This window comes from Vanessa tameamea, chromosome 14 (assembly GCF_037043105.1).
Source record: "Vanessa tameamea isolate UH-Manoa-2023 chromosome 14, ilVanTame1 primary haplotype, whole genome shotgun sequence".
Classification (NCBI taxonomy): domain Eukaryota; kingdom Metazoa; phylum Arthropoda; class Insecta; order Lepidoptera; family Nymphalidae; genus Vanessa; species Vanessa tameamea.
Window position 1 is genome coordinate 5,759,185 of NC_087322.1, and position 18,200 is coordinate 5,777,384.

The window sequence follows — 18,200 nt, forward strand, 5'->3', positions numbered from 1 at the left end:
CTATACCCATAAATTTAGGCAATGTACACACTGTCGTAAACGAACTTTTTAAAGAATAATTTGGAAGATTTTCCGGTTGGCCGTCTGCCTAACGAGTCTCCTTGAAAAGCTTTTATTAAAAGTTCCCCGCCACGATAGGGGTGGTCGAGACGTTTACGTGCTCGATTGACGGGTGCGCTTAACGAAATTCCCTTAGTCGGGTCTTTCGACACCCACGGGTTGTGATGAGGTCGTTCTACTCAAGTAATCGAAAGGGGATATAATGAAGAATGGAATTGGAAGTGCTTTGATCAATGTATACAAATTGTTTGGAACTATACTGCCTAATGATACGAATGAAAGAAATGCTGAAAAATCTATGTGCGTTATATGTATCTTTGCCTACATAGTATAAAACAAAGTCGCTTACCGCTGTTTGTCACTGTGTATGCTTAGATCTTTAAAACTACACAACGGATTTTGATGCGGTTTTTTTCAATAGATAGATTGATTCAAGAGGAAGGTTTATATATATATATATATATATATATATAATATATGCATAATATAGTGGAGAAACATGTCGTAAATAAACACATTTTTTTGAGCTTACATTGAAAACGCTGACTGAACCCTACGAGATAGATTAAAATTATGTACTACAGTATTATACACCTTAAAAAGGTATTCAAAAAAGTCTGCGATGGAAAATATTATTTTTTATCCTTTACGTTTTACGAGAAATAATGGCTTATTTTTGAAGCGATTTTAAGCAATACAGCATTAATCCTTATCTAATTAAGTACCTTAAGTACATTGTGCATGTGCATTCAATATGACCCTTTACAGCATGTACTTAATTTAAATGAATATTTTCGAAGATGTTACAGATGTAAAACGCAGGGGATTAGCGGTTTGTATTGTCTGACGACAAAAAAGCTGTGAACGTTGTAAGACATTTTATAGTATATTTAGTATCAGCATTGCACCCGTGCGGAGCCGGAGCGGGTCACTGGTTAGTAATAAGCTGTAAAATAGTAAATAGGTATTAGGAACTATTTCATAGCTCGGTAAATCTTACAGCTCAGATCTTGGGTTCACATATGAGATGATAACACAAGATACAAGCTATCAAATGCCGAGTATTATGAAAATCTATCGTGTGTTGTGGAAAAGAAAGATGATTTCTAACTCTACTTCGATAATAAGGTTCCGCCCAGATAACTTTTTAGAATAAAATTGCTATTACACAGTAATGTTATATAGATATTAACGTATGTATTTCTAATATATATACATATTCATTTAAATAACGGCTCTTTACTGCAAAACGTAGTAAGTTATCAGGTAAATTGGAGTTTATCCCATAATCTATTTAAAAGTAGAATTGAAAGTAAAATTTAAATAAATTGTAATTTTCCTATATATATCAGGTTATCTTCTCCGAAACTAAGAGGCACCGACGTACCTGCCCCGGGCGGTTATTTAAATTGGCGCCAATTTTTATTAAACTAATACCATGGATAAAGAATATGAAATATGTTTTTTTTTTTCAAATACATTGTGTTTAAATCCGTAAGGGAACAGTCATGTCAAGTTTGTGCCCCGGCTTGAAAGATCTTAGATCCGGGGCTATATGTTATGTTATTCAAATAAACTAACCTATATTATAATTTAAAAGTGAAAATTAGTCTAAATAAAGTGTTACATTTTTTTTATATTTGTTACAAATTAATTAATTACCTAAAATATTCATACATTACAACTTTAATACGGGATATTTAAATAATTATTCAATTGACGTTACAAAATCACAGCGTCCTACACATTTATATTATTAAAATAGCTTTACAACAAAAAAGTAGAATTTACAACTATTTAAATTAGATATGAGTAAGCTTACACATCCTGTATAATATAAATATTAAAACGTTTTCGTTAGTCTCATAGTGTTTTTTTCTATAAAATCGATTTTAATAAAAATTGACGGAGAAATAATTCAGAACTTGATGGATATCGACTTAGAATCGAAATACTGTCAGACGATGTTTTCGACAAATAACAGTTTGAATAGATGATTAGCAGTCAATATGAGTATTTGTTACACGTGTGACCTTAAAGTTTTCCATTTTATCTTTTTAAAAATCCACGTGGATCCAATATAAAGCAAGAAAATCACAGTCCACATTATCCTGATTTGCTTGAAAATTGTTATTTTATGATAACTTTGAATATCGTATACGTACACAATAGGACACCTTTTAATTTTATTTGCAAACATGTGTAAGATATAGATAACGTATAATTGATCCAGTAACTAAGCTTTTTCTACTCACGAGTTTTTTATTTATATCCACGTAACGTTTTTTTCCTTGCTTTATAAAGAAATCATAAACTAAATAACGGACAATTTTGTCAAAATTTCAATCCCAATAAAACTTGCCTTCGCATTCGTAAAGAAAAAAAAACATGCGACCACGTGCCATGGTACATACATTCAAAGTTATAGCCATGGGGCCTAAGAACTGGGACGCTCAGCAGAAATGGCATAGTAAGCTATACTTTATCTATCTTTATACTGGACAATATTTTTCAAAGTGACACATTTTCTATGTTACCTTAACGAACAAATACGTATACCTAACTCTATCTCCCGGATTATTGATTAATTATGATATCCGAACCAAATATAAAAATAATTCTTATGATTTATGTTTTATCTCGCATTTTTGGAACTTCTTCGTTCACACGTACATTGACATTTCCAATATGTATTATGTTCTGAGAACAAGACACGTATACCAGTAGGTATACATAGTACTATGGCGACTGTCCACTCATTCATAAGAAGCGGTTCATTCATGCGAGCGCGCGGACACTGAATGGGAGCGAGAGAGACAGAAGATAGCATAAGGTCGCGTTCACTAGCCTATAGAAAGGACCAGGCGATCTGTTATTACAACGGAACATAAATGAAGCGAGGCAGACAACATATCGATACGATAGTACAATACAATGGAGATTTCTTTCTCTTTTTAGCATGTATTCATAAAGGGATCGCGTATACAGTCTATGGTAGAGTTACATTGACAATTTACAATTCTCATGAATGGTTCTTGTTCTGCGAAATAACTTTTGAAACAATTGAAGGTGCTGTGTTTGTAAAGCTATTTACGAGAACGACTTAAGGTGGTCGAGTGGGATTATCGGATGTTCATTGTTTCTTGAGTGCAGTTGTAAAATTCTTTTTATTTCATATAAAAGAAAAAATATCAACCATTATTTTAATAATGTTATTGACTCTTAATATAGCACGTTTAAAAGTATATTTCCAATCCAAGGTATAAGACAAGATATATTTTAATTACATTTTAAGTACCAACGTTTTAAGGGGGCATAAAGTTATTTATTGTAACATTTCTTTAAGTGTTAACTTAAAATCAATATAAACGTATCTTTATACCCGAGCAACAAGATTGTGTAAAAAAAACATCGTCGGTAGGAAGTCAACCCGAGCGCGACGCAACATTCTTGATCTATGGAACATTCCGAGACTATTAAATACACAGCCGATTTCCTGATTCTATTAAAAATTAACATATTTTTATAATGACTTTCTAGTATCATAAACATAAAATCTATGCCTACTTTTGTGATTAATAATTTTTTTATGAAATGGAAAAATTAATCTGAGGACATCACAAAAAAATTCTCATCGGAAATTAGCACAACCATAAAACGTTCCAAATATATTATTTTATATGTTTCTAGGTAGGTCACATTAATGTATATCGCAAGTTATTTTAGATTCATACTTTCCCACACTACACGCTTTATTATATTATTAAAATTACACAAAAATGCAAAACATATTTTTATTAAATTATAAATAAATAAAACTAATTATTATATTGTACTGAAAATATGAATTAAAATTAATAATATGAGTAACGAAATGTTAAAGCTCACGTTTAAAAGCCTCCAAAGTATCAAGGTGTTCCGATCGTCGTCGGAGGTGGTTTTACCGGGCGCGTAGGCCAAGTGGTACCTGCCTCGGCGCGCCCGTCGTCAGTCCGAGCTTGCCCGACCCGCAAACTACTCGCACGGCTCGCTCGACGTTCACGAATATCGACAAGTGTGACGGTGACTCGAACATGCAAGTGATAGCTACACTACTCTTTGCGAGCGTTTTGGCCGGCGTCCGAGCCGTCATCCGGACGCCTCTTGAGGCGTTTAGGCCTTCCGGAGAGATCCACATCCGAAGGCCGGACAAACTACCACTTCTCCCGCACAGACGGACCCTTTTACAACCGAAAAGTGGACTCAAGATTCTGTATCAAACCGGAGTGAGTATCCCTTACGATTAATTCCCCCTCGATCGTTTCGATTTACGAAATCGAGTTTAATTTATATTTCAATAAACTAGCTTCTTATAGATCTGCGTGGAAAGTTGTATTCTTTGCATTTGCGGTATTGAAATAGTACCTTGAGTTTTTCGTTTCGTAACTTGCATTATTTCGACCTAATTCTGTAGTTGTTAATTACGAAATGGTTATTATGCATATACCTAAAATGGCCTTTCCTCGATTAACACTAGTTAATTTGCCACAACGGAAGTAATGTTTTAACTCTTATGCTTTCCGATATCTTAACGTAACGATCGGGGCCGGTTAATATCGCGTAAAATATAATTAATAATATTAAATAGTGTTACTGGGTTTTATGTCTCCAAGTAGAATTTGCTAATTTATCGTATGTAATAATGTTAGAATCGGTATATATCTCGAAAGAAATATTGGCGCGAAAAGTCGACGCTATGGGTACATACGTTGAATTAATTATTTCTTACGTACCGGTAAGACAATATAATTATTCGATTCATCTAATTAGTAGTACGTGTGGTTTGACATATTATCTCATAAGGCATAGCAAGTGTGTAATATGTCGTGACCATCGTCACGAAGCAATACGAAGCGTTTAAATAAAAGAATTGGTATGTGTACGAAGTCTCATTTAATATCGAATTCTGCTAAATTGATTTGCAACTTGTAATTCTAAATAATTCGTCGTCTGCATTACAAGTGAACATTAAATAATAATTAATTTTTAATTTATCGTAAGCAGAAAGAAAAAATATGTTTCGAACATACTAATCCAACCATACAATTATTGTTAAAATATATATAGATTGAGTTCATAGTTTGAGGTTTGGAGTTTAAGTTTAAAATTTGTTATTAGACTTATTCTTGTAAGAATTTTTCTATAGAAACCCTAAACCTTCTTACCCGGAACCGATTTAATAAAAAACTCTCGGAATCCCTTTCGAGACGTAGGAAATATTTCGAATTTTTCCTTGAATGATTTTCCTGGACCTTGTGTTTCACATCTAAGATGATCTAGCGAAAAGATATTAGTCACGTGTTAATCGTTCCACGAAGGAACCCACCCAGTAATTAGCCCAATTAAATTCAAAAATACCGACACTTATACGCGCTACAGTGACTAACAAATGCGAGTAGGAAATCAACGATATAGTTTTAAAACAATTAAACGTACATCATCAAAACAACAGTACAAAATATAGGCGTCAATTTCCTCGGAGAAACTTATATCAGCGGTCTTGTGAAACAAATATGTACGAGATTTAAAAAAAAATAAAAATTGAAGTTACGGATGTCAAGTTTTGTCAGTCATATATTAAAAATAAAGTTAATCATATTATTATGCCTAATTTTAAAGTCGATTCATGAAGATAATCGCTTCAACCTAGGTGTATAATTACGTCCATACAATAATAGTTCTTAAAGTATACGTTGAAAATATTTTAAAATGTTCTGTAAGCTGAATGCCATAAAAGTGAAAATGCCGTGTGTTTTGAATGCATTTAAATATTAAATTATAATATAGTAGATGTTGCACGGCTGCGTAGGAGCATGCGTAACACTGGTAGCGGCAGGTGTTCATTCACTCATTCTTATCTTGACAGCTTCGATGACTTACGTTCGAGGCTTCGTCCCGGACAGTGTGCGCTATTTGGTTGAAAAAAAAAATGTTTTTCTCTCTTTATGTCACTGGCTTTAAGCTTATTCGTAACGGTAACCGTTTCTTTAGCCGTACGTCTTAAGGAATGGAATTTAAAAGCTATCTTGTCGGTTATTCATAATTATTTTATGCGAGAATAATCTTGACAGATACGTCGTGAAGCCAATTCGTGTAGTTCGAAAAATAAACTTAGTATAATAATTACAATTAGTTAAATAATTTCATTCTTAACTTCAACGGATATTACAACAATGGTGAAGGAATATCTGTTGTCTGTTTCGAGTGGCGGTACTTGCGATCCAAAGAATGGATGAACCAAAAGACCGACACAAATAAACAAAAGATCTTTCTTGAATGACAAAACCGCAGGAGGGTGCTGGTCAATGATCATCTGCTTCACCTCATAAAGAACTCCTCATACAAAACCGGGAACAATTGAAAATGATTAAATTGTGAAGTCATTATAGCGAATTCAAAGAACTGAATAGTTTGTTATTTTTTGTCAAACACTAAGAAATGTACCGTGACAGCGTGTCTACTGTGCCACGATAACCATAAATCAGCTTCATTTACTTATTTCTTGTTTCCAAACTAGCATAAGTTATAGAAACTCTTTCGTACACATTTATGGATGGATCCTTACTATTTATTTCAGAATTAATTGTGGTTTATTACTGAAACGAATAAAACTATTAGGCTCTACATTTTAATTTTTAATGTGAAAAACTTTGCAATAAAATATGAAAAGCAAAAGTAATCACGTGGTCAGTTGACATCATTCTGTCTCATTATATCGTATTTGAAAAGAAATCCTCATTAAATGAAATGTGAAATTGTCTTAATCAATTTTCCTTTTATTTATTCTTAAATATCCAATACCCTTACACTACCTGTACCATATTTAAGCCGGCATATGTCATATCTCCTAATACATATTCTTCATAATCGCTATATTATTGAAACTTTTTAAATAATACAAAAAAATATTTCAAAAATATGTACATAATCACGTTGATGTTATCCCCACTTGTCAGCCGATGCAAAATGATTAGACGAACGGATAGGAATAAATGATAGGATAAAGTCACACCTCAGTGTCACTCTTGACAGTTTCAATAGAATAATGACCATGCAATTTGACTAGTATGATTTATTGGCTGTGAGATTTGCAGTTGCCTAGATCAATGACGAACCTATATACAGAAATCGGAACGACCAATTTCATTGACCTATATTATACCTAGTGGAGTTATTTTTAGTTCTTATTTTGATTCAAGCTTTAATATCTTTAAGTTATTGCTGACCGATAAAATTTAAGCGGATATTAAAAGCAAAGAATCGGTAACGAATCGCATCAATCATGATTAGTTTAGATACAACGTCGAGTTAAAATGTTCACTTCGGATATTTCTTACAAAATATAGGTTTGTATAACATCAGTTAAATTATTTGATAATACATTTTTCTTACAACGTCACTTAGATTATATAGAAGGAATCATAGGATTTACTGTTTGACTTTGACGTTTGAATATCGTATGAGAAGAAAACCAAGAAGGAAATAACGGGTAAACCAGCTAGACTTGTACAAAATAATAAATTTCAAATATTTAGCAAAATATATATTACTGTAAATGCAAGTCCAAGAAATTAGAATTACAAAACCAATATGTGTCGACAAAGTAGGAAATCTTAAGTACCTACTGACTATTATTTAAAATAAATATATGCTTCTATTCCAATAAGTTATTGATAGCAAATATCACTTTAAATTCAACGATTCCCATTACGACAGAATCGTATCCAACAAATCATACAGTAAACAGAAAAATTGAACAAGCAAGGAATACTTACACTTCTACGACTGCAGAAAAAAAAAATTCGCATGATACGTAATAGAACCCGTGATCGTTGATGGAGAGCAAGAACCAAATCCAATTTCATTACCTACGACAGTGCAGATTGACAAGTTTATTGTTGTAATATACAAACGCCCTAAAAAAATGATATCCATCAAAGACTGACAGATCCGATTGAACCAATGAAATGGGTAAGTAATGAGTTAATTAACGCTTCTCCACGGTTAGGTCGGACAAATAGCGTGACTGTAGACACGAGTCGAGATTCTTCGAGAGGGAATCGAGTCAACAACGTCACTGGTAAAGACGGGACTACAATGTTTGGAATGCTGTCCGAATTTAGTGACAACGTAGTACGTGTAGATATTATGTTATCGATAGAATTCACACGATATATACACACTGAATTTCATTACATTTATAAACTTATAGAAAAAAATATTTCTCATTTTATTCACAAAGATTTTATCATTATTAAAGTATTACGAACGTGTATCGCAAGGGACATTACGAGTATTTGTAACATTTCTGAAATTCAACGTTTTGTGACAAAACTGCTAACTTAGGGAAGAATGTTTGTTGTTTTTGACATTAAGTTTCAATGAAATTCATTCGGTTTACTAAAGTGACAAACGTATAATATTTCAATGAAATATATCACTGGAATTTCAAATAAGACTTTAAATATGATACATAATAAGATACTTGTTTTACAGACACAATATATATAAAAATAACAGATACAGGTCTTTATATAACGGTTTATTTAGGAAACGTAAATATCTTATACACGGTTCCATTCAATCTTTGTGGACGACGCATTAGAATTTTATTAAGAAAAAAAAAAAACATCCAAAAACGAAAAACACCCGAACAGTCAAAGCTGCACCTGCGTTACGCGACAGAAAACCTAAATACGATGCGCTTTTTATTCTTTATTTCTCTCAAACGTTTAAAAATAAACAAGTCTTGACTTAGTGATCTAGAAGTGGCTTTAATTTTTGATAAATTTTGTATCGATATATAGAAGTATAGATATTCTACCGCCAAATAGCAGTAATCAGTATTGTTGTGTTCCAGCTTAACGTAACATCTTAGGTCCCAAGGTTGGTGGCGCATTGGCGATGTAAGGAATGGTTTATAATTTTTACAACACCAATATCTATGGGCGGTGGTGACTACTTACCATCAGGTTGACCATTTGCACGTCCGCCATGCTCCATCATAAAAAAAAATATTATAGAGCTATAATAAACGTCAATTCTGTAAGATAAATCCAAGTTCTTTTAAAGACAATTTAAAACAAATTAAAAAAAAAACAACTTGCGAATGTAGTTTTTTATGATACGGGAATTAAAGTACAAGTTTGATAGACTAAGCGGTAACTTTGTATTTTTAGACGTTTAGACAAGCTATACACGTTTAAGATAAGGGAAATACCGGAAGGACGAAATAAATAATCTTCTTAAATAACTCAGACGGAGCTGCAGTAAACATCTTGTATTAAACTAAAAACGTTTACCATACATTGAGATCCCCTTCAAGACACTTGAGCGTCTTGGTAGAATGTCAAAAGGACACGTGCGTTGTGAATAGGTCCGGATGGAAGGGCGACAATAGACACAAGATGTGCCCTACTGTTATACGGGGCTATGTTTAGAGGCTTTGATATTGAAATGCTTGAGTACGATTACGTGCGAAGTTATATGTTACATAAGCTGGATACGAAAATATACATAAACTATATTTAAATTGTTGCAATTGTATGATTATGCAAATTTGAATCTATATTCATATTATAAATGCGAAAGTAACCCTGTATGTCTGTGTGATGCTTTCACAGCTGAACCAAAGTTGATGATATTTGGTACGAAGAAAGTTTGAGCCACGAGTTTGAGGACGGACTTAGGCTACTTTACCCTTCAATATGATAAAGTTCTAGATTATTCGTATTCAAGGTCTTGAAGGATTTTTATTACAAAATGAATTCCTCGGTTACGCGGGTTCAGCTAGTCGCTATTATTATATAAACAGAAAATTATTTCAAAAAACAAATGTGATTAATGTAATTCATATCGAATTCATTTATTCGAATGAAGCAAAACATTTTCATCGTCTAAAATAATAAAGCGTAACACATTGGAAAAATCAATTGTAATTTGAGTCATGCTGCTGTAACAGCGTATCACAAAATATAATCAAAGTACATATCATAAGTGTCATTGGACACATGTCTCAACAATGGAGCCATATACGGCGACTCAATTAGTCCGCGCGTACGCAATGCATTCGGCGATGCTTCCGGCAAGCGTTGATGTCTTTTAGAGCACCACTGAATACTGTATAGGACTACGGCCCACGTATTACATTGGCGGGTCGAATCTGTTGTTTTGAACATGTATGATGAATTTATATAAGGTGTTAAGATTCCGTCATGTGTACATTTATGAATTGTTTTATACGTATAACGTGGAACGTACTAGATTGTTTTTAATGAAACTCAACATGATTGAAAATAATTTGCTTAAAATACTTCATATTAATGTACATATTATTACATATTATTAGACTCCCGAGAGTCGAAAGATTTTACGTTTAAAATTTACTATCATCATAAGTAGTTTGCCTTTATAATACAAAAAGTTTTTCTCTTATATAATTTTCTATCTCTTGTGATAGAAATCCTATAAATATCTCTCAAACTGTCCATGATTTTTTTTTTCGTTCTTGCACATCAATAGCTTTGCAACGTTTTTGCAATATGACTAGATATGTCTTCTCTAAGTATTTCATACGAAAACGCGATAATCATTTACTCTTTAACTTCTCATTTCATATTACAAAAAAAAAAATCATAGAAGGCAAATCCACACATGTATCGAAATGAAATCAAATATTTAGATAAAAGAGAGGTCATTAAAGTATAATTAAAATTAAACAAATTACGCATTGGTTGTTGTTTGACGACGTATGACATGACGTGTCTCTTCAATGATATTTTTTAAGCAACACCGTAATATAACAGAAAGAAAATTATATTAAAAATTTTCATCAACTAAATATGTTTCTTTGTATATTTTTATGTCCAGAAATAAGTAATTATAAAAATGTTATACAGACTTTTGAAGTAAATCGAACGTTATTCGAATTATAAAACCGAATAAATAATCAACAGCATCATCGCGAGAAAAACATAACATTTACAACTTAATAGCTCTTTTAAATAAGCATAATCTTAAACAATGGTAAAGAAATTATCAATAATAAACTAATTTCACTTAGTTCCTGTTTTCGCACGAATTATGTTTTATTAAAGGCTGACTTCCTTTGAGCTGTAATGATATTCTTTCCCAAAAAAACTAAGTCCACCATTTAAAAGGTTATAAACTAATTTTAAAACACAACAGCAACGGCAAATGTTTAAACGGGACGGATGTAGAACGAAACGCCGAAAGCTTTGAGCTAATTACAGTTATAATAAATAATATAAATTTGTAGCCTCTGGCGAGTCGTTATTACCCGGATTGGTAATTTGTTTGTAGCTACCTGTGTTCCCGGTACAACGTACGAATCGAATTTATATATACATGCTACAATAGTTCTTATTTCGATGCTAATATGAACGAATGTATACTGACCGATTTAAATCTATGTCGTGGGGAATTATAGTCATCTTACAACGCATACTGTAATTAAAACGGCTAATTGGAGTAATATAATTTATGTACTACAATTTCGCGTGGGTCATAAGATATTAATTTACTCTTCTAGTTATATAGTACCTACATGTAAATTAAGTTCAAATTAACTATAAACGCTAAGAGATATCTAGGGAGCTATTTATAATAAAGAATATTTTATTGCACTTAAGACTACTATAAAATAATAAACAGACCTTCATTAATTTTATGAGTGGTATTAAAGGTTTTCAAAAGAAAATGCCTTAATATTTAATATAACGAAAGTACAAGATGTATTATTAATAGGTAGGTAGTTATGAATGATTAAATTATTATCATTGCAATTACGTATCTCAGTTTGCTCGTATTAAAACTTTTAAAACTTCACTGAATTGTTTTTGATTACATATTAGGGTATAGTTTACTTCTATTTTATAATTTACAAATAAAATAACAATTTTTCAAATCGTATGCATTTAAATATTTGTACGATGGTTACGTAACATACATACAATTTGTTTGTGAATAAAAGACTAAAAAGAAATAGCAGAGGCGTGTGCCCACAACGTAGGGCTAGGCGTACTTGGAAGGTTGTGGAAGGTCGCTCGGGCACAGATTATTTCATTAGAGTGGGCGCGGCACGCCACCTGTTCACACCGGATGCCTCGCCCCGCGACCCCCCCATCTGCCTCCACGAGAGAAACACGTTCATCTCCATTCCCATTACAATCAAAATTACGTCCTATTCCATTAAGTGTAAGTACCATTTCATTTTAAACGTTGCCTAAATATAGGCTTTTAAGATTGTCAATTTGATGGCAAGATTAGTCTTACAATGAATAGCTCTGCCGTATTGTGTCTTATTCTTACACACTTAAGGTCTATATTCATATGGCAATGACTTAATTTTCAGCTGTAGAAAAGGACGAAAATGAAACGTCCCCTAAAACCGTCGCCCCCGGCCGCCGGTCAAGTCTTGGACTTTCAAAAAATTACATCCGACGAACTTAAAAATAAAGTACAATTGGTTAGTCGTGTGGATATCGGTATATTTTATTCATAGGGGTAAATTAGACACGCGATATCAATTTAACATGTTGATAGTAGTATTTATTTAATTAAGTCCCGTACGTTTTTTTAATTTAAATAAAACTTGGATCAAACTGGTCAAGAGTAGTATAAATCTGTCTGTTTGTAATGTTTCACATATAATAATAAAATCACAACTGAAATCCAAACTCATATTTAATAATATATTTCGGTTAATACTCTGAAAACGAATTCTACTAATAATAAATTTTATTTAACATTATGTATTGTATAAAATGTCAAATTTAAACAATGCCATTATAGTTAGTATAGTTTGCTCGCCTCATTAAAAATTCTGTGATGTCGAGAAATTTTCTTCTTGCGCCATTAGCATTCAAGATGAGCTCGGGACTACTTTAAACAAATTCTTTAAGAAGCAAGTCAACAACCCGTGCATTGTGTACAATCCACACAGGAATTTTTTGTTTGCTACACAAAAGGGCTATATCCGGCTTTTGAAAGATCCATCCGAGGCCGTTTCCGCGAAATCTATCGCAATACATAAGAAACGGGAAGTGTATCCGGAACTACGAAAAGCAGGAACGTAACTCGCGCCTCTGTTGTTATAGGGCTGTCGGTAAACTGTCTTACGTTAACCTTTACGATATTATAATTATTAATGTACCTATAATTTTTTTTTTAAAAGAAAAAATTAAAAGTATTTATTGTTCTCTTTACAAATATTTGATTTATTGTATTATCAGTTTATCATAGATTTCGATTATTAAAACAAAATAACAGTAAGATTAAAAGTGTGCCAATAAAATTTAGATTTTATTGTTGAATATGTCCGGTAGAACTAGCCCTGAGAAGCATTTGCGTTGAAAAAATATTCCCACCGTCAACAGGTTGTCGAATGGCATGTCTTCCGGTCGGAAGTAGGCCTAAGACCGATGGTCCTTCGCCACAAAAAAAAAAAACTGAATGGATTCAAAGCGCACATGTCCCGACATTGTTGTGCCCGGCGAATCATAATGATTAACATCTTTCGGACGTCGTTATAATGATCTCCCGTAATCCACTTCTGTTTTCTTCCTTCACAAACGGCGGCAGGTGCGAACGACTTTCGACAAACACATTTCGTATTTCCCACGCTGCATACGAAGATATTTCTTTTATAGGAATACGTTCGACTTTGTAATTCTCGCCATGCAAAACTTTACGGCTGCACGGATTTACGAATCTTTCAATGGACACTCATTCATGTGTGCTGAATTCGTAAGGAACCAATCACATTTTTATACGCGTGTCAATATTGAGAATTTCTACGTACAAAAATTTGTGCATTGTTTATTTTACTATCGTTTGTATGATTCGCTTGTCGAATATGAGGATGTCATGTCATGAACTGCGAAATATTGATGTACACATAGATTGACTTTGTAACGACAAAGGCGTTATTGATAATGATACATTATTGAATTAGATTTTAAATATAAAAAAAAAACACTTGTCAAGTTCATATCCAAAATAATGTACCTTTAATAATTTTATAAGCATGATACCTTTTGTGACATAGATGCGTGTTCATTGACTTCATAATCTATAACAAACAATGAAGGAGATCAGTCACACGATTTGCAATTCAACTTTATCCTTTGACGAATTAAAAAATGCAAATTTTACAGAAAACGGCCGCGTACATTTTAAATCAATCTCAATTTAAGATTAAAACGTATCATATTATTGTATCATCGCATATGATACGTGTTTAATAATCAATTATATGTTACATGCAAGTTTTATTAATCATTTTTTTTTCTTAATTTCCAGATATCCGAAGAGGATCTACCCGACTGCAGAGCGAGGCAGGTGTGCAGTAAAGTAGATTTATACGATTCAGCACAGCCGTGGATTGAGAGGAAGTGTCGATGCCTGGGACACAGGCCTTGTTCTAGGTAATAAAACATTTTATTATTAATTTTATATAAATATATATTAACGTGAAGAATGTAAATAATAATAATAAAGGTTTAGAATTAGCAACTCTTTCATAATATTACAAAATCTGGTTTAGATCGTGTGGGGCGTTTTCCGAAGGTTACTTTCCATATGTTGTTAATAAGAATTGATCATAAGAAACGTAGGAGTATCATCCTTAGGCTCAATGCTACGGATGGCTCTCGTGGGTAGATAACGGTGTCACATTAAATACTTTATTTCATTTCCATTAATCGGTTGTTACATATACTTGAATAAAATGTAAGTAGTTACTACGATAACAACGATTCTTGTTATTATATAAACACACCATATTTAGTTTTCTGTATATTTTACGTTGTAAAAATACTAGTACGTAGGTACTTGAATTATATATTAAATTACTAAATATCTCCATGTAAACCAAGACTGTTTGAACTCATGAAATAATCATTGTAAGGTATTTTTTTATGTAGTAATTGATTAATTTAATATTTTTTTTCCAGTGATCTATCCGATGACGATAATCACACGTTAGCCGATAAAACAACGCTTTATAAAACATGTGAACCAGTGAAGCGTTTGCCCAAATGTCGTTACTTTAAAGACGCGGCTTGGATCATATACTCCTTCCCCGACAGTAACGCCACTCAGCAAATTGTTAATTGTCACTGTCCGAAGAACTCCGTTACGTATCTTTTGAAGAAATTGCCATATACGACACCTAGCGGAGAGCAGGGGAACCAGTACCAGTTTGCGTGTTCGCCACAAAGTGTGAGTGTTTACGTAGTTTCGCTTTGTGCCACTTGGTGGCGTTACTGACTAATTTTAATCGTTGGTATAATTTTGGATAATGTTATTAGTACAAAATATACTAACTTAGTTTATGTTAATACCCAAATATAATAACTTCTCAGGTAACAGTATAATATTAAAGTTCAAGATAAAATAAACACAAATACAGCTGACGATCCAGTGAAAATAACTTAATTATATTATGTTTTTAAAGATTGCTACCACATAATATTTTAATTGAAAAAACAATATTCAAGTCATAAGAGTAGAACACAACGTATTATTATTAATGTAATTTCGAGATATAAATAATAATTAAATATTTTCATTTACAGAGGTTAAGGTGTTCAAGGAAAGAGCCATGCAAGTTATTCAGCGCGAGGCGCCGACACGAGCAGATAGACGAGGTTAACGCAAACACAATCTGCCAGTGCCCAAGGGATCACACTTGTCCGAAGCACCACACGGAACCGGGTGTACTACCAGGAGTAACGTACGTAGCCGAGGACATCCGCACGTACCACGGCTACTGCATGCCCGAGCCACCGCCCGACACGTATAGATTCGTCGGCGACAAAGACTGAAAACGAATATAGAAACCCTTGATAGCAATTGTGATCGCTTGCTGTGCATTCCAAACGTACACTGGCTTTCGAATATTAGGCAGCTTCTATGATTTGCTCATTACCTGTTTAGTACAAAAAGTAATAATTATATTAGGACATCAAAAATAACTCATCTATAATAGTTCAAAGATATCTTGCGAACGATGATAGTATTCAATATATCTAAGTGATACTGATTTAATGTCAAAACTCTTTATTCGTTGAAATATTTAAATAATTATTTAAGATATTTAAACGCGAGGTTTTTTTTTCATCGCTTCGAATTCATATTTGTATTAAATAGTGCGAATAAAGAGAGTTGGCGGTAAATACTTGTATATAATTCGCGTAACTGTAGTGCTTGATATTACTTATTGTTTCTGTTATATTTGTAAATATTAATAGTAGTTAATTAAGTATCATTCCAAACGTTTAGTTTAAATTATTTTTTCATATATTAATTATTTACTTGCCATACTTACTTAGTTGTTGCGTTTTTATTTTGTGAGTCTTTTTTGACTTACGATTTGTTCCGAGTCTTCCATTCCAGTCATGAAGACATTTTATGTTCATTGTTTTGTTTGTTTATTGTATAATAGTTTTTATACGATAATGTTCGTTCGAGAGCCATATTTTAAGTATACATTAAGTAATTTGCAAAACATGTGATTTTAAAGATACTTTTATTATTTTTAAAAGATGGACCGGCGTATTTTTTTTTTTTTTGAAATTGTTGAACGTAAATGGATTGACAATATAAACGATGTGAACTTTAGATATTTGGCTTCCATACGTTTATATCGCGTTGAGATGAGATCACAAACAGAAGTCATATTATGTGTATGTATGTAAATATGAAAATGTTGTTGTTTGTAAAATCATACCGATTTGACGGTACGTCTTCCTTATTTGTTTCATGTATAGGTTTAAAATAAGTTAAATTATTGACAGAAAATGAATAAATGTTTCCAAATTACCATTATTTTTATTCGATCTTCCAATTTATAGTAAAAAAATAAAAAGTATTTAAAGTAAAAAAAGTACTTTTAACAATAAAATGTAAATATACAAAAACAAATATGTATAAAGATATACACAATAATATTGTACAGGGGAATGGCCTTGTTTTTATTTATCTTCGTATTCAAAATATATTCATAGAGAAATATAAAATATGCTACTGATTTAACATTAAAAAAAAATTAAAAAAGTAAGAACTATCAATGTAATATTTCTTAAAATTTAGATTAAAAAAAACGCATTTTACCTTGGAATTATAAAAATAGGCTGATAGAAATTTAGAGCCCATCTCGGAAGCTTTCTGACACGCTTACTAGCCTGACATGCTAAATTTCCTTCAATAAATACCTTTACTTTCTTCTTAAAGTACGTACTTGATGCAAGACGTTGTTAACGTTTATTAATTTGAAGAAACGTAGAAAATAATCAGTCCAAATAAGTAGAAGTAGAAGATATTGAACAGGATATGTACATCGCTATATTATGTCAAGTATGCCTGTATATGTATAGTACATATCATCCTATGGATGATGTATAGGATAAATGCCTGTCTGTTTGAAAGGTATGGCCGTCCAAGCTACTGGTTTTATTGGATAGGCCCAGAATTTAAACTGGACTTCGGAATTTATAGCGTTTTATAGTAGCCACTAAACTTATAAATATTTTAGATATATTAATGTTACTCATATTTTATAAGTAGAGGCAGTATAGTTGTACAGATCGGGAACAATATTTAAGAAATAGGATCGATGGTAAATCGATTTCGCAACGCTCCCACGAGTCGAGACTCAAATAAATCTTCGTAAACGGGGAGAGGTTTGAGGCCATAAACAACTTACCTACTCGAATTGCAGTCTGATTCCCATAGGAAAGGTAACTCGGACAGTAATGTACTGACCACAGTCTTGAGGTTAGGTATATGAGGCATGTTGGTAATAAGAGACTGGGTTATTGGAAAATAGGAACAGATGTAACAGTGAGCCTCGAGGGTTCCTGATACAATTGAACCACAATCATTTTCCGATAACGGAATGAATGGGTTTTATTTCATTGTTGCTCGTTTATTTCGTTTCGTTTAATTTACGTAGGTACCTACATTACAAGACAACAGTTTAACAAAAAGCTGATCATCTTAAAATTTGTAGTCTATATGTTTTATAGTTTAAGCTATGTATTGATAAAATCACTCATTTATCACGTTGACTTTTATTA

General features: G+C 32.5%; 2 protein-coding genes across 3 annotated transcripts in view; one reads left to right on the forward strand and one right to left on the reverse strand.

Annotated features, from left to right (window-relative positions):
• LOC113398775 (elongation factor-like GTPase 1) overlaps positions 1-18,200 on the reverse strand; it is a 104,797-nt gene that overhangs the window by 15,506 nt on the left and 71,091 nt on the right. The gene's annotated exons all lie outside the window — the stretch shown is intronic.
• Positions 4,036-16,944, forward strand: LOC113398779 (protein giant-lens). The gene is made up of 4 exons (XM_026637672.2): positions 4,036-4,325; positions 14,422-14,546; positions 15,075-15,342; positions 15,699-16,944. Exons 1-4 carry the CDS (start codon positions 4,134-4,136, stop codon positions 15,945-15,947), a joined length of 834 nt encoding a protein of 277 aa, XP_026493457.1. The 5' UTR covers positions 4,036-4,133; the 3' UTR covers positions 15,948-16,944.